The sequence below is a fragment of the Pieris rapae genome, chromosome 12, assembly GCF_905147795.1.
Source record: "Pieris rapae chromosome 12, ilPieRapa1.1, whole genome shotgun sequence".
NCBI lineage: Eukaryota > Metazoa > Arthropoda > Insecta > Lepidoptera > Pieridae > Pieris > Pieris rapae.
This window is the reverse complement of record NC_059520.1, coordinates 9,242,541-9,265,112: the sequence shown is the minus strand read 5'-3', so window position 1 is coordinate 9,265,112 and position 22,572 is coordinate 9,242,541. Positions and strand designations below refer to the sequence as shown.

The 22,572-nt window shown below is 34.9% G+C and overlaps 2 protein-coding genes across 2 annotated transcripts; one reads left to right on the top strand and one right to left on the bottom strand.

Moving 5' to 3' along the window:
• Window positions 1-479: 479 nt before the first annotated feature.
• Window positions 480-22,064, bottom strand: LOC110997839. The gene is made up of 17 exons (XM_022266186.2): window positions 21,897-22,064; window positions 21,581-21,727; window positions 20,720-20,857; window positions 19,797-19,929; window positions 15,898-16,024; window positions 14,357-14,482; window positions 14,118-14,249; window positions 13,197-13,331; window positions 13,033-13,088; window positions 12,219-12,371; window positions 11,613-11,752; window positions 10,437-10,611; window positions 9,194-9,431; window positions 8,205-8,307; window positions 7,505-7,644; window positions 1,172-1,349; window positions 480-605 (listed from the first exon to the last, which is right to left on the bottom strand). The coding sequence occupies exons 1-17, from the start codon at window positions 22,062-22,064 to the stop codon at window positions 480-482; spliced, it is 2,415 nt and encodes an 804-aa protein (XP_022121878.2).
• Window positions 5,107-8,142, top strand: LOC110997838. The gene is made up of 2 exons (XM_022266185.2): window positions 5,107-5,352; window positions 6,332-8,142. Exons 1-2 carry the CDS (start codon window positions 5,211-5,213, stop codon window positions 6,904-6,906), a joined length of 717 nt encoding a protein of 238 aa, XP_022121877.2. The 5' UTR covers window positions 5,107-5,210; the 3' UTR covers window positions 6,907-8,142.
• Window positions 22,065-22,572: the final 508 nt, after the last annotated feature.

Here is a 22,572-nt window from a genome sequence, read left to right as displayed (position 1 = left end):
CGAAAGTTGCATCTTTAATTATGGGTGTCGCTATACATATTATCTATAGCGATTCGATTTGATTTCCTTCGTGGGCATTTTAAACATTTATAAATATAACTGCCTTATTCTAGCCAAATTTATAACTCGTGCCACCAACTTAGTTTCTATTAAAGTAGTAGTTGTTTAGATATACTATGAAATGGAATAATTTCGCAACGTCACTATTTAGTACTTTCATAACGTTGCAACACTGAAATTGTCAAATCTGGAATCGAATTAAAACTTTTAGTATAGAACTGGTGTTTACTAAACTGTTTAAATACTCTTAAGATTATATTATCTTTGAAACAGTTATTTCTCTGATTAAAACACAACGGTACACCACTATTGGTGTCCTTACAATTTGAATTTCGAATCGACCTCTTTTCTAGACTCTTCACCGGACCCACCTTTTTGTATATAAATAAGTAAATTACACAGTACTGTTATATTTATATTTAATCGTTTGAAACTCGAATAAGCCGAAGTTTTCCGTCTTCCAGTAATGCCAAACCAGAGTCATTTGATCCACCACAGTAGTGAGATGAAGAGAATACAGATACAAGGCGACCATTGAATTGTACCTGTGAATATTGGTATATATTAAAATCTAGATTTATCTGATCTGCCGCATAAAGGCACCCCAAAAAAAATGTGCAAAAATCCCTTATCCAACTAATTTTAAAGAATGGACGATGCCTAAACTGCTGGAATTATTCCTAATAGATAGAACACCAAATAAAATATGTCAGTGTTCAGAGGAGTTGTTCGCATTAATACCTGGAGCTTAGTTTCATCATCAGACGTCGAGGCAGAATACGGAATCCCACCTGTACTCGACGTCCGTCGTTCCAAAACTGAGTATGCTGCCCACTGAACTATTTTCGATGAATAGGGATGCCAACATGTTCGAATTTAATGACGTGGAATAAATGATACCATGATGACCTTATGTTCCAAAAAAAAAAGAACCAATCCAACTTAGGGTCCTTGAAGAAAAGAGCGTACCAATTCTTAAAAGGCCGGCAACGCAATCACGATCCTCTGGCATTGAGAGTGTCCATGGGCGGCCGTTTCACTTAACATCAGATGAGACCCCGCCCAATTGCCGCCAGTTCTATAAAAATACAAGGAGAACTAATTAAGGTACCATAAATCCGTTCTGTTGTAATTCATGAGCTCGCACCACATGGGACAGCTGGTTCGCCAGAAGGAATCGCTCTAGTGCGCTCTGCTCGAAGACGTGACCCGTGCCACGTTTATTGTTCACCGCGAAGCCTTCGTTCGCTGCCAGTTCCAGGGCTAGGGATGCTGTTATTTTATTATTTCTGAAAGTAAATTATCTGACTAGCACCACATTTGAAGCCATCATTATAAAATCTACTACAATAATATTAGTCTTTTCTTCTTCTTCTAGTCTGTGTGCCCATTTTTAACAAAGCCCTAAGTCTACTAAAACTCAACTCTACTTTGGTAGAGGCATTTTGAAATAGAACGTTGTAGGGACGTATAAATATATTGTCTTAAACATGACACATGTTGAAATAATTAACTTTTGACACTATGTTATAAAAAGGATGAACACGTGTTCAAATAACATGAGAACGCGCTCATCAGATCTATGCCACTTCCCTTCCCGCGCGAGCTAGTGCGCGCGGAGGACTCCGATACTTGAAGAAGTCCCTACGCATTCTCCACCCCCGCTGACACACAACAACAAGTGCCGCCTAGACGCTACACAGCACCTACAAGACCCAGGGCCGCTCCAGGCCCGCCACAACGATCGCCTGAACTGATACCCCCCGCAAGCCCACGGGCGTAACGGGGCTCCAGGCTCCACCCACGGGTGCAGCGCGGAAGACAGCAATAGTGTCTATGCCACTTCCTCACAATCGGGTAGCCCGCAATATTTGAACACACGACTCAAAAGGACTCTTTGTATTGAACAAATTGCATGGGTTCCAGTATCCGCGAATATAGTTAAATACATAATTATGTCCCAGCAAAGTTTCCAAAACGACTTGATTGTATTTTTCATCAACATGTTATTGTAAATCCTTTTTAATATATGATATTAAATCAGCCTAAGCACAGGTCTGACCATTTCATCATAGACAAATAATCATTTTTAGTTTAAAATATAAACGTCACATCTTGTACAATATCCATGGCTTGTCCGTCGACGCGGCGCCAACGGTCGCGTCTTGTCACCGTCGCGCCGGCGGTGTTACAAGCAGTGTTGCCAACTCTACGTCTTTTTACGTATTTTAGGACTTTCCTGAAAACTTCAATCACATAATCTACATAATATTTTTAATCAAATCGTTAAATGTTGCACATTATTCAAATTCCTTAGGCTGAATTCATAATATCTATTACTTTCGAAAACTAGACGGAGGAAGAGATAAGAGATGGTGAATGGTTGCTATTAACCGAAAACCCAATCAGAACAAGGTACAGCACAGTACGTAAATAAATAAAAATGAAATTTATTCGGTGATACCAGGGCCATTTAATTCAAAAGCACTATTAGCACAAATAGTTAAAAAAACAATTTTTTCAACCGACTTCAAAAAAAGAGGAGGTTCACAATTTCACTATGTGTAGGTAGATATAAATTATAATAATATATACTTATAACTTTCGAATGGATGAACTAATTTTGCTTATTCAAATTTGTTCTAGTTCTGAAAATTTAAGGTCGATTTAGGTTTTTATTAAAAACTAGCTGACCCGGCAGACTTCGTACTGCCTCATCGATAAATAAAAGACCTAATGTTTTGTATAAAATGATTTTAAAACTAACAAAATAATTATTAATGAAAAAGCATTTATTGAATAAAGCATGAAGTTTTATTATTATTTTCGATACATCATGTTGCTTACTTAGAAATCAGAGTTTTCCTGAAATACTGGCTATTTATAAGGTTTAAATTTGATATTCACAGACACACACTGTGAAAATACAGTCTGTTAATTAATTTAAAGCTTTCTCATAAACTATATTTTTTATTTTGTTTTGTGGTGCGTAAATAAACAAAGAAGACGGTTTTCCGACGCGCGAACACGCGACGTATAATTGTCCATGCGCGAAACAGGGAAACTCCAAGTTGATTCCACAAACTTCTAAAGACTTTCCTTGCGATTTATTTATGGTCATCGCAAAGGCCAGACGTACTGGAAATTGTAAGCGTTTAAAATCGAATGGTAAGTCCGTTGGAATCATCGGTATCCGCGGGATCAAGACATCCTCTCCTTTGTATTTTCCTTTTATGATTGTCGCCTCAATGACGTTATTCATCAGTCTTTTCACAGCCAGTCTTGTTCCATTGCATAGTCGAGGTTGATTAATGTTACGCAGCATGATGACAACTGATCCTACTTTTAACTGCAAATTGTGAGGTGGTAATCCAGGCAATTCCAGTGAATTTAAAAACTCAGTGGGATAGTTGATTACGTCATCCTGGTTCATTACGGTGTCGACTGATTTGAAGGAAATCAACTGTCCTGGAAGAAAATTCTGAATGGTCGCATTAAGATCCTCTACATCATTATTTTTCGCTGCTAATATTGCTCGTTCACCCAGCCAATTATGGTTATTGAACTTTTGCGCTATATCTGGGAAAACTCGCTGAATAAGCTCCACTTTTGAGTCTGTGACGTGACAGAAATCTGTAGGTAATGTGATGAATCCGGTCGAGGTGTCCACTGCAACTTTATTATTTCCAATGTCTAACAACTGCTTCGCAAACACATTAGCAGTTTCATCTTGTTGCAAAAATACTCGCATGTTAGTTGTTAAGTGGAGTGTCTTTACGTACTGCCACAAATTTGATGATTTTAGGCATGCATTTAGTTCATCAGCAACAGTTGATCGGGGAATAACTGGAAGAGTCTGACGAAAATCACCTGACAACAGAATCATGGCCCCACCGAAAATATTTTGGTTGTCACGAAGCTCTTTCAACGTTCTGTCCAGTGCCTCCAGTGACCTCTTATGGGCCATTGTGCATTCATCCCAAACAATTAATTTGCATACCTGTAGGATCTTGGCCATTGCGCTATTTTTGGCGATGTTGCAAATTGGTGTTTCGTCTTCTCCTCGGCATCGTAAATTGTAATTAATCAAAGTGAGAAAATTTCCCGCTCATTTAGCAGTAAAGTGTCACTATCACAAAAAAGAACACATTACTTGGAATGTCACTATCACAAAGGATCACCAAAGTAAAGAAAGTTCTCGCGCACGTAGCCACAAAGATAGATATAACGATAATATAATTTTTTCCGTGCTCTGAAATGCGACAGGATGGAATGACATATCAGTTGGTTGTCAAATGTAATGTCAAATACATATTGAGATTGCTTTCACAATTTAACTTAAGATTTATAATTTAATTTGTCTTTATTATTATTGATTTATCTTTCGATTTCTATATAGTCTTATTAAAAAAATAATCGGACAGAGTAACAACTTAAGTTAACTAAAATTGTGTTTATTTATGTACTATGTATTTTGAGACTATGCAATTTTGTCGCGTTCGCGATTCATTTTCACTTTTGTTGAGTTTCAGAACGCGATATTAGGTCCTCCAACGCGCACGCGAATTTGAACTTTATGCAGCGGTAATAAATTACAAATTGACTCTCCATTTTATTTAGAAAACGTTTGTATGGGAAATAGAAAAATGCTGTTTTGAGGATTTTCCCGGCAATTATTCGAATTTTTCTCACCTTTTAAACCTTCCCTAGACCTCCACGAATAATTCAAGACCAAGATAAGATAAATCCGTTCAGCCGTTCTCGAGTTTTAGCGAGACTAACGAACAGCAATTGATTTTTATATATATAGATATACCTAATTATGTAATATTACCTATTTGTGACTATTATATTTGGTCAAAGTCGTGCTAAAATCGTGTACAAATTTAATTTCCCAGAAAGTAATAATGAACATTAAAAAAATACTCTTCATATCACTCATACAATTATTACTAAATCTACGTAATTTCCTAATCTAACCTACGTAATTTTCAAAATCCGAGTTGGCAACACCGATTACAAGTACAGCGGGACGGGGCGTGAGCGGGTCGCTACACGTTGTGTTCTATGGATATTCGTTTTAGTAGTCAAACTGACGGACGGGTAACGTCGCGCCCGACGCGACGGCATCTTTGTATTCGTCTACTAAAATGGACATGGAAACAGTTGAAAAACTCATCGAAAGTGTTCGAGGCCACATTTTTTTGTATGATGTTTGCCATCCCCAATACAAAAATGCGAGCCTAAAATCAGCTATTTGGGAATCAATAGGAAAGGAGCTCAATGAAAGTGGTAAGTAACATTACATCCCTACATCATCAGTCACGTGCCATTTTATTAAAAAGGATTGTAGGTATTATGAAACCACGGTAAAAGCGAAACTTTTTTTCACATTACACACATTTAACTAATTTTTTTTTCTATAGTGAAGTGTATAAAAATCGCTTTACCAATCCTAATTTTATACTTGGAAAATTGGAATGATAATGGGATATAAAAAGTTTCACTTTAATAATTAACAACATTTGCAATAAACACTGACAGTAACAAACAAAATAGCGTGAAGCACTGGCACAAATGAATAATAGTCTATAAGACACTACACGGTCAGCTGCTGCAAACTATGTGCGCCGCCATATTGGCCTTGGCTGCTATGACGAGCGCCTTTCACTTTATCCCTACTTCGCGGCCGACCGTCACGCGACATGCAACACACAGACGAAAAAGTTTGAGACGATGTAATAAAAGTTTCACTTTAATAAAATTATATTAACTATTGGTAATTTATATTATTACTGGGTGAACCGGCAAAGGTCGTTTTGCCGTGAATATTATTTACAATAGATATTACCATGGATATTATTGATGAATGGAAACATTTTTTTAGTTTAATAAAAATTGCTTCGATGTTTCCGAGGGAGTTTCATTGGGCTTAAAAGAAAAAGACTCCCTTCTCTCTTATGTAGTATTTAGCAATATGTATAGCAGTATCTACCCCAGTTTATATAGGTCTATGAAAAGTCCGGTATTTTTGTGCCAAAATACCAAAACCGTTTTCAACAACTCTAGCTCGACAAAGTCGATAGTTGAAAGTTTTCTTTCTGTTGTCGTGTTTAACCGCTGCTCTAGGAATAGGCCGCAATAATATTCTTTAATAAAAAAAAAATATAAAATAAGATTCATAATCCATTTGCTAAATTAAAAAATCAGCGATAAGTAGTATTTTATATATAAACATGCTTGTTTAATATATACTTACTTCCTACCGTAGGTGAAGCCGTGAGGAGTAAATGGAAGACTGTAAGAGATGGCTACACCAAATATAAAAAACAACTGAGAAGTTCAACAGGTTCCAGCAGAAAAAATATCAGTTATACTTGGGCATCACAACTCGAGTTCTTAGACAGTTTTTATGCACAACGAGCGTCTTCTTCAAACGACTCAATAGATTATACGCAACTGTTTCCACTTACTAAAACTCTTACACTAGATTCTGACAAGTCACAATCAACATCGTCATCATCACAAGTTCCGCCATCTCAGGCCCTGCTTCCAGAATCGCCAGCTACACCTACAGCATCAACATCAAGAGTTTTCTATCGCAATAAGAGACGATCATCAGAGATCAGAAGAAATGATGTTGGCAGAGTGTTGCAATTTTTAAATGCAAAAAAGCAAAAAGAGCACGATGTCATCGATAATTTATTTCTAAGTTACGCTGACACATTCAAAAAATTTCCACCGCGAGAGCAAGCTATCGTCAAATTGGAATTAGCCAAATTGTTTTCGAATACCGAATTACAGTTGCTCAACAGTCAAAATAACTCATCAATAACTCAAAAATAACGACTGCGACATTTTTAAGTAGGCAACAACTGAATGGGATTCCAGTTCCCGACAGAGTCTGTGATATTTCCGATATTCATGACGCTTTTCATTTATATCATCCTCATCTGAATCACTCGGCATCTTGTTTCAAAATGCTAGAAAAACCGATTGTGACGGGTCGGCCGACGCGACGCTGGCATCATCATCTCCGCAGTGTGACATCCACGCTGCGTCGCCCGCGCCATAACGTCCGCTGTTTGACCAAACCTTTATGTATTCATAAATCTGAAGAAGTATTTTTGTAATAATCTATGTAATCTGTCCCTTTTGATCACAGCGTTGGCACATTTTGACAGAAAGAGATAAAAATATATTAAAATAAGGAGTATTCATTCAAACGTACAAGTAGCGGCACGAAACTCTAGCGCTGACCGTTATTGCGCAGAAGTAAAAAAATAAGGTGCCTGAGGGGGGCTAGCGGAATGAAGAGCGTCGATTGGCTCTCCAGTCGCATTCCGGCCCCCGCACCACAGTACACATGCGCAGCAATCCCCTCCCCGTATCGGCCAGCGCTAGACTTACGTGCCGCTGCCTATACTAGTTAAGTTTAGGTTACCTAATAGGATCATTCCATAGTAGTTCCCAAGCTATCGAGCTCTGCTCTGACGGACGTGGCAAAGGAACCGGAACTTTATCAATGGCTGATATAAGAGGGCACACCCATGGTGGTGGGATACCACCATGACAGCAAAATACCTGGGTAAAAAAGAAATAATAGTTTAAAATAAACGATTGTATCTGTTTTAGTTTAGTTTTTCATCGACTTGTTCCTAGATTCCTATTACGGGCAATAATTACAATTTAGAAGATTATTATCAATTTATAAAAAATAATGTGGGCTTCTAAGCAGGTAATAAGTAGACAGTCGACAATCAGCCGAGTGGAGTGGAGTGGAGTCAGCAAGGTTAAGGGAATCAAGATAAAAACCAATATCGACTATAACAGTGTGTATTACAGACTATTATAGTGTGTATTTTTTATCGATCTCCCTTTCTCACTCTCTCTCAATCGGTAATAGCTCTCTTCCTTTTCTTCGGCAAAAACGCTGCACATCTTCGTGACGTTTCATCCGTAATAATTTTACCCTCATGCGCCTAAAGAAGTTTCACTTTAAAAAGATAAATGATTTTAGCCTGCGAATTTTTAAGACCAACTGTTTGATAATAAGTTAAAAAATATATATCTCTCAGCAGGTAAGATATATGATATGTACCCACTGTATTATGCAAGTACTAATAATAAACGTAAATAGAAACCTTTCCATCTATAACAGCCGCTAGAGGTAACACGTCGAACACTTGATTGATGGCACTCCATATCCGCCCTCCGTCAACCTCACCATACTTCGTAAGGCACTCTCTGAGGAGTACATTTTGTATTCTTGATTTAGTTATACTATCGTTACTATTAATAAGCTTTAAGGAGCTACAAATATATTTGGATTCTTCAAATATTATATGAAACAGTCTAGGGAGTCTAGGGAGGTGTAATAGGCTCTAGGCTGAAGAGGATTGGATGATGAATTGTTTAGATTAAGTCAAACGTACCTACTTATGTAGATACACGCTTTACAAGTTATATTTCTATGTTGTAACGGGATCAAAGTCTTTTCAAATCCTTATTTTTTCGTTTGTAGAAAAAACACTAACAATAGAAAAAACAAAAATGTTGACTATAGCTGTCGGTTTTTTGTGACCCTCTCCCTAAACGAAAATACCCTCATAATTTTTCCCTAACGCGCCAAAAAAATATCTTCAATTTAACATTGTTAATTTTAAAAGAAATTGGTATATTATATAAAAAACCGCGCAATCAACCATATAAAAAAAATTATCAGTATAAGAACAGTTAAGTTGTTTATAATTGTTGTCAAAATACGATAAAAAGATATCGTTAGATATAAGTAACACAATTTTATAAGCATTGACTAGAATAATATGATTTATAATGTATGTAAAATTTATTTTAAGACAAAATTTTGAAAAAATTTTTGTGTGGCAGAATATGCTTTACAATTTAAACTGTTACCACTAAAACATTTTTGTACCACATTCTTACAATTTAATTATTTTTATTAAAATATAAATATCGCACTTGGTATATTTTACAATTTTCTTGTACACTTCCCTGTCAGGAAATATAACCCGGGGTTGTCAGCTCTTAGTTGGCTTATGTACTTTCGAAAAATTTCTCTTTGATAAATCGACTCGGCGCCTAAACAAAATCTAGAACGAAAGTCACGTACGTATGAAAACTGAACATCTTCTGGATATCCCGTGCTTCGTGGTTTCCTCTTATGAGGTAGACACCGGTGGGGCGCTGCAACTTAGCTGCGAAGAGATACGCCAGCAACTCCGTACCGTAAGGCCCTCTATCAACGAAGTCTCCCAGGAAGAGCAAACGGGCTGGGAGCATGGAAGGTCCATGAGGCCAGAGAGCGGATTCCATGGCTAGTAGTGCTGGTAGGTTGCCATGCAAGTCTCCTATAAAACGTATACTAATATATATCTTATTTTAACTGCTCTAATAAGGCCTAAGAGTACATCAAACGTTATATTATAAATATTTGTGTTTTGTATGTTTGTAAATTTTCACACAAAACCTACGAAACAAATTTCAAAATACACCATTAGATTAGCATCTCCACTGACTGACAGGCATTACACTTAAAAAATAAGGATCGCTAATAAAATGCAATAATATAACCCAAGGTGTGAAAGAATACTACTACTACTACACTACTAATCTATATCTATACTAATATTATTAAAAAGAGGATAGATTTGTATGAATGTTTGTAACGGCTCAAATGACTGTAAAGGCAAAGCAATCAAATACTTTCACCATTTGATTGCTACATTGTCACTGATTAATAAGTTACTTTAATGGCTAGGAAAAACCTAAACTACAATAATGTTACCCAATGTGTAAAAAATGCTTATAAATCATCTTTCATCGCAAGCACTGCGATATGATAGAACAAAAAATGTTTCACAATATTAAAGAACATATTACGTAATATGAATATCTACAAAATGATTTTAAAAATGTCTTTTAATTAAAATTAAAAAAAACTCAAGCAATTTAATTTTAAAAGCAATATTTTTTATTTCATATGTTTCATCTTTTTATTTTAGCCAACTTTATTACATTGATGAAAATATAGATGTTTTTTACAACAGTCTACCAGTCCTAATGTAATTATTGATGTGTATGTGTAAGTGTGTTACATTTGTGATGTCATATTTTCTTGTATTTTTTAGGCATACACATTGTTTTAGAATGTATATATAAAAAAATAAAAAAATAAATGACTATCGTACGAATAGATTAAGCATTAGCCAGCCAGTTTATTTAATGTTGTAACGAATGCTACGGCACAATATTTTTGAGGCCGCTAATTAAACGGCGCTTTTTAGTTAAAAGGCTAGGCTCAAGGCTGTTAACTGAACGGCTAATTAAGGTAGTTGGCTGCGACATATACATACCTATAGCATAAACCGGTGAGGTTAATTTCAGTAATCTTGGTTCTGAAGCGCAAATAGATCGAACAGCTTCCGCCAGTTTGAGAAGCGTGCTGCCGAGAGACGCTTCTTCATTAGAGTTTAACCAAGACCACGCTTCCTTGTTGATAATTATTGAACCACCGCCGGATGTCCGGCGCTATACATAATCCTAAGAATTTAATTCTATCCAAACTTTGGTATATGCTTATTTTAATGTTTAAAGAACTTTATTTCTCATTACAAAAATGTATGTTATTTACATGAGAAACTTAAAACGTATATACGAGCGAGTTACACGTCGCCATTAGCCGTCCCAATTTTAGTTTTCTGTTTTCACTTTAACATGCATCTTTAATGCCTGTAATGCCTTTAATTTGTTAAAAGCGCCGATATTGCGAATTTTAGACGGTTGGTAATTGATTAAATAATTGTACATTGCACATTATTTTAGGTATAGTCAAAGTCAAAAATCATATACATATTCATGTACACTTATGAAAAACAAAAAAGAAATATGCATGAAATGCTTCTAATTTTACATTTACTGCCAGTTCTCAAATCAAGGGCGTAGAACGGGATAAAAGAACTGGCAATGAACTGAACATGGTTTTGAGTCTTACAATTATTGAGTAGATACAATTTAATTTATTTTTTAAAGATTTCCGAAAGGATTGCATTATAAATGTTCCAATTCAATTCAAATGCTTCATCAGTTTTACTAAATATTAAAATATGTTCATAGATCGGGCATTAAATTTTTAGACTTTAGATTTTTATTACTTTTTATGTGCCTACGTGACGCCCAAAATTATCATCATGCATGGACACTAATTTTAGTGGGTGTGTTGCCGACTTTTGAGAAAGGAATATATTCTCTCAATAATCGATCAACAAACAGTTATATCTTCCTAGGAAGACCCACCGGGAGTAGGTTCCAAGGTTCGGTAGTTTGCAAAAGAAAGTGTCTTGTGAAGCGGAGACCAGAAAACTACCAGCCATCAAGGTGATGTGGATAGAATTTTGAAATAATACAAGATAAATAAGATGAGATGAGATTTTTGAGAGAAAGAAGATCATCTTCATGGACTCTATTCATCAGACTGGAAACCAAGCGCTTGACCAGATAAGCTTCAAGCTTATGAATAGTCTAGACCTTACATGAGCAGGTTTATCAACATGAAGAGCGAAGTAATGTACAGAGGCAAGTGCCTCGACAGGCATCGCTGCTGCTCCAAGGAGGTCCATTGACGCCAATGAGTTTGATATCAACCGTGTTGTGGAACTGCTTACTGCGTCTTCTGTAAAGAAGAAATTCTTTTAAGGAAATCATGACGTTTTTGGTCCTGTGAATTGTGATTGGTTTGCTTAAACGTGCAATAACTGTAGTCTTTCTGGATTAGTGTTATTCAACCTTTAATGTGCCTACTGTTTAATGTTTAGGGTTGCCTGGAAGAGATCGCTTGTTAGCGATAAGGCCGCCCGTTGTATCCCTTGTAATTTCTATGTATTGTGTTATTTATGTTTTTGGGCAACGAAGTGTGAATAAATAAAATAAATGTGCCGTGCCCCACTTTATGCTTTCTAAATTCGTATGCCCCCATAGCAAGATATATAATTTTTAATTTATTGATATAGGCAGCGGCACGTAAGTCTAGCGCTGGCCAATACGTTGAGGGGATTGCTGGGCATGTGTACTGTGGTGCAGTAATAATGGAGTAAATAATGTTCTAAATTTCTACTAATATTTTAGTGTTTTCAGTTTACCATCAAAACTCGTTAAAGCCAGAACTTCAGGAACTTGCTTCTTCTGCAGCTTAACGACACAAGAAGCGAGGGTATAGTTGCCCTGAGGATGTGATGGTGCACAGCTCACTTTACCATGGGATCCTGACGATTGTATGTCTGGCATACTTGGTGCTAAAAAATATATAGCCGCTTAATTATAATAGCCGTATCAAATGGGCACATACTTGGGTACCATACCCAACATATATAGTGTCGACGTCATCTGTCAGGCACAGAAAGCTGATCACCTAGAAGCCTTTTAAAATAAAATCAAGTAACATCACACACATCTGTGGCCAAAATTTGGAGGTGATTATTTATTATGTCCATTTTTTTTGTATTGTTCTTTACAACTTTTATGTCATCAAGTATTATTAAACCTGCCTTTGGATCCTACAAAACTGTATCCTGGAAAACTGATAACAATACATTAATGATGTAAATAATGAGCATGAGCCACACATGCACGGTACACAATTGCGAGTGATGAAAATGTGTAGAAAATAAAACCGTTTTAAAGTGGAGCCGTAATTCTACAAGTATTGCCGAAATAATTATAAGTAATGTGGAGGAAGGAAGTTGAGCTCTTTCTCCGACTTAAAGGGTGGATGCTCTGCCAGTTTAACGAATGTCCGGCCCGAAGGACCAATGGATCAGATCGAGAAGTTTATTTACATCTCGTTTCTATGTGCTAGGTGTAGGTTGCCCATTGCCGTTGCCCATTATAACCGCCATCTAGTATGAACAAATTTGCAATGGTGTTTATTTTATTTCATGAATTTGAAAAGTGTACCTTGGTAGTTTATTAACTTAGAAGTAGTCGCTGCTTTCATTTCTTGGTCACGTTCGCTGTAAGTTTTAATTGATTATATTTTAAATTATGTACTTTAATTCTTAAATTTAGCATTGAACCAGTTGGTTTCAAAAAAAAAACAATCATTTTAATTCAAAACTTACTGAAGATCCATCAAATAACCGGCGATACTTTTCGGTGAGCGTAACAAGGAGCTGGTGCCGCGAAAAAACATCTCTCCAACAGCACGAAGGAAGTCTGCCATCAGTAGTTGACAGTTCGGCTGGAGGCCTAACTGTCTAAAATCATATGTCCGAACGTAATGCTTACTCAGTGCAACTAGTTTATTGTTTAGGTTAAAGAGTTTCATTTAAAACGAATGTCACATTGGGAAAAAATATTAAGAACATAAAAATTAAAATATTTCCCGCCACCGTCGCTTGCCTGCCTCACGATGCGGTTACAGTGCGATGCGGCGCCCTAGCAGCCCTAGAAACATGTACACTGCTATTTTTTCCCGATTCTCAGGAGGTTGTTGTAATACTTTTTAGAAGAAGAAGAAGAGTTTTTTGTATGTAACGAATATACTAGTCAAATCCAAAAACTCTTTCACGAACTTATCATAATATATCCATAATATTTTTTATCTATGCCTTTTAATACATTTAAGAAATGTATTAAAGAAAAGCTGTGTAAAAAGGCTTACTATAAATTTATTTATTATCTAGTTGATAAAAGGGCCTGGGACTATTGCTGGGCAGGTTACCTCTAATTAATTTGATATATTTGTTTTAAATATTGTTTGATGATTTGCTTTTTTAAAAGAGTACCGAGAGTTTTTTACGCCGGCTTTTTCTCTCGACCTACACCCTCTGTCTTCTTTGCCGATGAGTAGGGATGCCTACAAGTTCGAATTGATTGACGTGGAATAAGTGATACCTAGATGATCTTATGTTCCAAAATAAACGTATTTTATTTTTATTTTATTTTATTTAAAAAATGTGTCCAGCTGAGGTCGGTAGAGGCCTTATAGACTATCAGACCCATGGTACACGATGGGTAAAATATCTGGTCCCTATTCATACCTGAGGCAGACGTCGGCCTCCCTAGCGACACTGAGTGGATCAACAGGTAACTCTCTTGTTGCGCGTGCGGCTCCCACCAATTCTTTAAACTCTTGGTACTCCAGTTTTTGATCTCGATTTGCATCGAAATACCTTCAAAACAGAGATTTGAAGGGTTAAAATACTGCATTACGAAAAAACTACAGTTAGAGCCAGATGGATCGCGAGTGCATTGCCGGCATTATATTTAATAGGACAACCTGAAAATATATCTACATCGCAGTTCAGCTGGTACGCCCAGGTGCTGCGTCATAGGCTCCAATGCTGCACACCACAACACCAGGTCAAGGAACGATAGGCCACCTCGGCATGAAATATCTGCAGCTCTAGAAATAACCATTTCAATTGTACAGTACCATAAAAATATAATACCTATCTATTGGGTTCTATCTAATCCTAGACCCAGGCTTAATATATATTGCGTAGAAAACCTCTTGGACATCTTGATTCCCCCAAAATTGGTTGAGGGGGGAACCCAGGAGGCAGGATAACAGCCCTTAATTCGTAAAACTTGGTTGAACTGAAAAATTTTCGTGAATCGTCTATATTTGTTTTAGCCATTTTGTTTTTTATTTATGTATAAGTTATTTATTTTGGTTGTAGTTTTACATTCCTGGCATTATTTCATAAATTTTTCTTTTTTTTTTCTTTACTGTCGTTGTATGAATCATATAAATGAAGAGTTCAATAAATACCTGTTAAGCCGGGTCCACATTTGTATTATTTCGGTGTATCGTATCTCCGTTGCGTGGCTTTGGCGCGTATCATGATCGCTAGTTTGGACGCAAAATGATACTCGTTAATGATACACGCCGTGTCTGATACGGCCCGATCCGCACTAACCACTAATCACGATCGGTAGTGTGGACGTATTTTGATACTGTATCGCGATACGATACATGATGATACACGGCGAACCATCCATTGTCGGTTTTTTCGCGATCATCAAAGGGAATACATGTCGTATCGAACAAGTTTGAATGTGAATGCAATTTCATAAACATTGTTGAACCAAGTATAGTAGTTGTTAGTCGCAGTGAAAAAGGAACAAGATGAGCTGGGAAAACGAAAGTTTTATAAAACTTATCAAGTTGTGAAATACTATTAATGATAATATAACAGGCGCAAGTCACCGCCAAATTGTCAGCAATTGCTGACATGGCTAAACCGTTTGAGAAGGAAGACATGACTGAACCGTACGAGAAGGAAAAGGTACACTGAACGACACGCGTATCAGGAAATGATACATCGGAAGAAAAGTGAGCGTCTATATTTGTAAAGCAAAAGCCGATACACTGACATGATACAGCTTATGCTTAGTATGGACGTGTTTTTTTACAAGATACGCCTTAAAGATACGACATGGACAAAATGAGCGTCCATATTTATGATACAAATAGTTGATACGATACGACTGGTCGTGATACGTCAACATGATACAAATAGAGACCCGGCTTTAAGCGTCAATTACCGTCAGACTAACGCCCGAACCCAATAATTAATCCACAATCAGACCGTGACAGAAAGAAATCAATACTACTACCATACAAATCCGAATTGAGCAAAACCAAACTATCACTAAAAAACATCTCATGTTTCTAAAAATTACTGCCTATACTTTAAATCGCCAAGAAAAGTTCATAACTTTCCAATCTGTTACATGCCGCTCCTAATGTTTTAAATATGTTTATTTATAAATAAATAAGAAAAACAAAAGAGCTTTAATATTGTCTATGGTTACCTAAATAAATTGGCACATTGCGTTTTCTGCCATCCAAGATCGGACATGAACTGCGTGAATATATTGGGACTCATGTAGAGGGCAGGATACACCAGCAGAATAAATTCGTTGTATAGCCGAATTTGGTCTAAAAATATAAATATTTAAAATATCAACAATAAGATAAAAGATTGTATGACAATCAATGTTTTTTTTTCCAAAAACATTCAATCTCCCTACTACAGTTTTAAAAGAAGACTTACTCATAACAATTGGAAAAAAAATCTATTAATATTATTTTAACCTGATTATTTATATTAATTTGATAACGTATATATTTAATAATATGATGATGTAGTGATAAATAATATGAGAATTGACTATAATCATATGAGTCGTAACTTCTTTTTAAAATCCAACCTTTTAAAACAAATTTGCACGCCAATATGTGTGACAGAATATGCGAACTTTAGATTGCACCTCCAAAACATTTTTATAACATATTCATGCAAAATTTTATTATAATATTATAAAAATATTATTATTATTATAACAAAATATTTGGTTCCTTTATGGGTAAATTCGGTAGATGTGAATAAAGTTATATTTATATAACTCAGAAGAAATGTTAAATATTAATGATTATTTGCGTGACATATTATAATTAACTAGCAGACTTGAGCTCCGTCAAGCTGGAACCCGCTTTAGAAAAAACTTGATTTTTCTAAATTTACTTTTATCTACAAACGATGCTAGTAAATGTAGTAAACTTTATTTTTTTGTAGTATCATTAATTGCGCCGAAAAAATAATTCATACCGCGCAAAGCAGGAAATATTACAAATAATTCGATAAAAAACTTTGAAACGGGTGCTAAATTGTTTGTAGTTTATTGTAGTGACAAAAAAAATTTTTTTTTTACCCCACTTTATTAAAAACTACAGAATAGATGCTAAAATAACGGAACTATGCAAAAGAAAGACACCGACTCAAAAACTACAAACGATGCTCATAAATGTAGTATACTTTATTTGTTTGTAGTATCATTAATTGCGCCGAAAAAATAATTAATACCGCGCAAAGCAGGAAATATTACAAATAATTCGATAAAAAACTTTGAAACAGGTGCTAAATTGTTTGTAGTTTATTGTAGTGACAAAAAAAATTTTTTTTTACCCCACTTTATTAACAACTACGGAATAGATGCTAAAATAACGGAACTATGCAAAAAAAGAGACACCGACTCAAAAACTACAAACGATGCTCATAACTGTAGTATACTTTATTTTTTTGTAGTATCATTAATTGCGCCGAAAAAATAATTCATACCGCGCAAACCAGGGAATATTACAAATAATTCGATAAAAAACTTTGAAACGGGTGCTAAATTGTTTGTAGTTTATTGTAGTGACAAAAAAAAATTTTTTTTACCCCACTTTATTAAAAACTACGGAATAGATACTAAAATAACGGAACTATGCAAAAAAAAGACACCGACTCAAAAACTACAAACGATGCTAGTAAATGTAGTAAACTTTATTTTTTTGTAGTATCATTAATTGCGCCGAAAAAATAATAAATACCGCGCAAACAGAAAATATTACAAATAATTCGATAAAAAACTTTGAAACGGGTGCTAAATTGTTTGTAGTTTATTTTAGTGACAAAAAAAAAATTTTATTTACCCCACTTTATTAAAAACTACGGAATAGATGCTAAAATAACGGAACTATGCAAAAAAAAAAGACACCGACTCAAAAACTACAAACGATGCTAGTAAATGTAGTAAACTTTATTTTTTTGTAGTATCATTAATTGCGCCGAAAAAATAATTAATACCGCGCAAAGCAGAAAATATTACAAATAATTCGATAAAAAACTTTGAAACGGGTGCTAAATTGTTTGTAGTTTATTGTAGTAACAAAAAAAATTTACTTTGTTTTATATTATTTTAAAGAATCGCAAGAATTTTACAGTTTTAGAGAGAGATTTTAAATCATTAAATAACACTTATTCCGAAACTACAAACGATACAGATGATTGTAGCTGAAATCAGTTGTTTGTAGTGACTGTCGAGCTCTTATTAGTGACGAGAGGCAAACAGAATCAAATGTTCAATAAGTCAATACACCTAGGACAATAATGAGCCTTAGATTCTATATCATTTGTAATTTAAAATAAAATAAAAATATTCACATATATATATATATATATATACTACAAAAAAATAAAGTTTACTACATTTACTAGCATCGTTTGTAGTTTTTGAGTCGGTGTCTTTTTTTTTGCATAGTTCCGTTATTTTAGCATCTATTCCGTAGTCTATACTAATATTATAAAGAGGAAAGGTTTGATTTTTTGTTTGTTTGTATGAATTGAATAGGCTCCGAAACTACTTGGCAGATTTGAAAAATTCTTTCACTGTTGGAAAGCTACATCATTCCTGAGTGACATAGGCTATATTTTATTTTCAAAAAAAATAGGCATCCTTACTAAAATTACGATAACATTAACATTTGTTTATTATTTGATACAATTCTAACAGATGGCGCTGAGTTAAAGGTAGTTTAGTTTGGTTTAGGTTTCACATAAGTTCTCCTACGGTTTCCCTTGATTAATTTACTACTATGTAATATAACAAAAACCTTAGCCACAGCAACGCTTGGCCGAGTCTGCTAGTTTTTAATAAAGTGGGGTAAATAAAATTTTTTTTTGTCACTACAATAAACTACAAACAATTTAGCACCCGTTTCAAAGTTTTTTATCGAATTATTTGTAATATTTCCTGCTTTGCGCGGTATTAATTATTTTTTCGGCGCAATTAATGATACTACAAAAAAATAAAGTATACTACATTTATGAGCATCGTTTGTAGTTTTTGAGTCGGTGTCTTTCTTTTGCATAGTTCCGTTATTTTAGCATCTATTCTGTAGTTTTTAATAAAATGGGGTAAAAAAAAATTTTTTTTGTCACTACAATAAACTACAAACAATTTAGCACCCGTTTCAAAGTTTTTTATCGAATTATTTGTAATATTTCCTGCTTTGCGCGGTATGAATTATTTTTTCGGCGCAATTAATGATACTACAAAAAAATAAAGTATACTACAGTTATGAGCATCGTTTGTAGTTTTTGAGTCGGTGTCTCTTTTTTTGCATAGTTCCGTTATTTTAGCATCTATTCCGTAGTTTTTAATAAAGTGGGGTAAAAAAAAATTTTTTTTGTCACTACAATAAACTACAAACAATTTAGCACCCGTTTCAAAGGTTTTTATCGAATTATTTGTAATATTTCCTGCTTTGCGCGGTATGAATTATTTTTTCGGCGCAATTAATGATACTACAAAAAAATAAAGTTTACTACATTTACTAGCATCGTTTGTAGATAAAAGTAAATTTAGAAAAATCAAGTTTTTTCTAAAGCGGGTTCCAGATTGACGGAGCTGCAGACTTGGCCAAGCGTTGCTGTGACTATTCAAAGGAAACGGTAGGAGAACTTATGTGAAACGTTGGTACTTTTAACACAGCGCCATCTGTTAGAATTGTATCAAATAGTAAACAAATAATTTGCAATAAAATTAAATTGCGACTATAATTAAAGATCTAAGCTATCCTATCTCTTAAGTTGAACCAGACTGCTCACGGTGTGCCAATTTAATTTAAAATCGGTTAAGTAGTTTAGGAGTCCATCGCGGACAAACATCGTAACAGAAGATTTATATATATTAAGATATTAATTTGACATCTTAACAAATTAATGAATGAATATTTATTGTATCTTTACGGAAATCTTTTGTTAAGTTTAGTTTAGTTTTCTTTTCTTTTACACGTATGTCGAGATACTACTGTATTTACAAATGTCTGTTTTGTTTACACAATCGTAGCAAATGCCTGCTTGTAATTTAATTATTACATAAAATACCTTCTTTTTTGTAATTAGCAGCTTGCAGCAACTGACAGTGGGGCGACGATAAAGACACAGAGCCCCCAGCTACGTCGACACCAATCAGAACATTGTCGTCACAAATCTCAACAATCATACCGGGCTCAAAATCCTGGATAAAGTTAAGGAATTTATTATATGACCTTGGGAAAGACAGGCTCACCAAGGTCATCCTGTAACTGCTAATTCTCGTATCTGTTTGTATCCACATTAAGATCCATATGCATATTATAGCATATAAATTAATATTTATACACATTCGTACATATTACAATGACTAGTCTTGGAAGCGATTTATTTTATTTAAATTGGACACTAACTATAACATTGAAGCAACAGAGGAATGACTATAATGCCCGCATCTTGAATATCCAAAACGCCAATTGTTTCCTGAACGTACTTTTACAGGTCAGCACATACCCAGAATTTTTTTCAGTATTCAATGCTAATAGACCCGACTCATCTTTATAAATATAATTTTTATTTAACTGATTACAGATACCGGCAAAAATCTTGAACAAATGTCCTTGCCTGCGAGATTTTTAGGTATCATTGGTGGGGAGGGGGGAGAGAGTGACGTCACGGTAATATAATAGACATAATATTACCGTGGTGACGTGTCGCGGCGTGAGTGTAAATCAGTTGACGTTTCTATCCCGCGCTGCGATACGATGCGCAAACTTTCCCCCACTCCCTTGTTTAATGCTCATGAAGTTAGACCGGCATCTGTACCAGTGAATAAAATATACACTGAAATATCTGTAGCCATAGGTCACAATATGATAAGTCATACTGAGAAACAATGTATTTATCATTGTCAGATGTATGATTATTTAATCAAGACTGGTAGGTATATATATTATATTAGTCTTGATTAAATAATTATTATTCGGTATTCATACCAATATATCTGCATCCTTAGGTACGTCTCCCAACGCCATTTGCGCGAAAACGGAAACTTCTGGACTACGAAGGTTCGCATGCGCTCGTAAGCGTTCTAACTCCACCATCGTGAACCATTGTAGACGATTTCGAATACCCTTAAATAATTTAAAGTAAACGAAAATAAATCAGTAATCCAACCAAATTACCTGTCTCTATTTAACACTGGGTTAACGCTTCTGTTAGAAAGCAACAGAAGAGTACTCATTTCAATGTTGTATAAAGCTTAGAGCCTATATTTAAATAACGCCTGTAGAAATACTATAGATAAGTATTGCCTTATTTTTTTATCGTTATTGTGAATTTTGTTAAATTACATCGCTAAACCTTGTATTTACTTTCTTAGTTAATATGTATGCCTACTGTCAAATACATTTACCAAATAAGTCACTTAAGATATATTTTGACGTGACAACGTCTTATAAATTGGTTTGCCGGGTGACACTTCAAGAAACTGCAGCGTTACGCTCCGCTCACGTTATGCGCTCACAATGAGAGCGAGTGAGAGGCACGCGTCCCTTCCACTCGGGCATGGTTAGCCCGCCTAATGAAATTTTGTTAATATGAAATTCAGTGCGAGATTCTTTGTATAAATTAATGTTTTAAATATAATTCTTTGTATAAATAAATGTTTTAAATTGTTACTATTATTTCATCCTTCTTCCTACTATACGAATGAATATTCACATTAAAAATTTTTTACCACTCAAAGTCGTTGTCACGTAAAACTTTCGCCCGTATACCGACTTTACAGGCAACCAATTTTTTTTTCAAATTAAATCGTCCTATAGCCCATAAGGCTAGCGTTAAAATGTACTTACCGCTCTTCGTTTAACCCGTTTTTTAACATCAGATTTTATGGATACTTTATATACGGCATGGTAAACACAGGTGCTAGGATGATCTGGGAGCCAAATTTTGTATACGCGCAATGGTTGACATTGGGCAGACGAATCCATACCGAATAACTAATACAAACAAGGTAATACAATATTACTTTAAAAATTACTTTGATATGTGACCCCGATAATATTGCTAAATCATTTTTAGAAATGCATGTGAACAAACTGTCTTGATTATTTTCCAACAAAATTGTCATAGTAGAAATTCTACTCCTAATTAGTAAAGCTTAATTACCTCAAAGTTCAATTTATGTGCGGACATTTTCCAGCAGTTCTTCTCGGTCCTACTTGATGGAATCCAGAATTCTCCATTGGATTCTTTAGTCAATAAATATGCTTTTTCCGCAGGACAATAAACTAATAATGACACAACATCACAAATATCAATGTAATTTTTGAACATTTTATAAAAAAAAATAATTTAAAAAATATAGAGTTTTGACCCAATCATGAAGCTATCAAAATAAAAACAGAATAATGTAAAGAATCTAGCACAGACATACTATCTATTTAAGATTCAAAATGAATATTTCATAAAGATTGTAATAACGAATCGTGTCACCTTTTAACTGAAATGAGACCGGTAAAATATCTTACCAACCCTATAAATTAATCATTTATTGTAATTTGCCACCTAAAAAAATAAAAACACAAATACTACATAAGGTATAATAATAACGCGACGGGTTAGAAAGTGTTTGTTAATTTCCTAAGTTATTAAAATAAAGAAATTAAATAATTAAGCCTATACCAATAGCCCGTCAAAGTTTGAAACTGTTATAGGTATAATATAAGAGGTAGTAGGTACTAACAGCTGTGACGTCGAGATCACGCCACCTTTTTCACGGACTAGCTTTCATCTGATTGGTTAAGAATCTCATCCCAAAGCAAGTTGTAACAGCGAGTCAGAT

Bases quoted from the DNA above. Each gene is read 5' to 3' on its own strand.
- LOC110997839 (XM_022266186.2), bottom strand. From the start codon at position 22,064: ATGTTCAAAAATTACATTGATATTTGTGATGTTGTGTCATTATTAGTT. The intron at 14,250-14,356 runs GTTGTCCTATTA...TCTGTTTTGAAG, and splicing joins CGATGTAGATATATTTTCAG to GTATTTCGATGCAAATCGAG. The intron at 606-1,171 runs GTACCTTAATTA...CAATATTCACAG, and splicing joins TACAACAGAACGGATTTATG to GTACAATTCAATGGTCGCCT.
- LOC110997838 (XM_022266185.2), top strand. From the start codon at position 5,211: ATGGACATGGAAACAGTTGAAAAACTCATCGAAAGTGTTCGAGGCCAC. The intron at 5,353-6,331 runs GTAAGTAACATT...TTCCTACCGTAG, and splicing joins AAAGGAGCTCAATGAAAGTG to GTGAAGCCGTGAGGAGTAAA.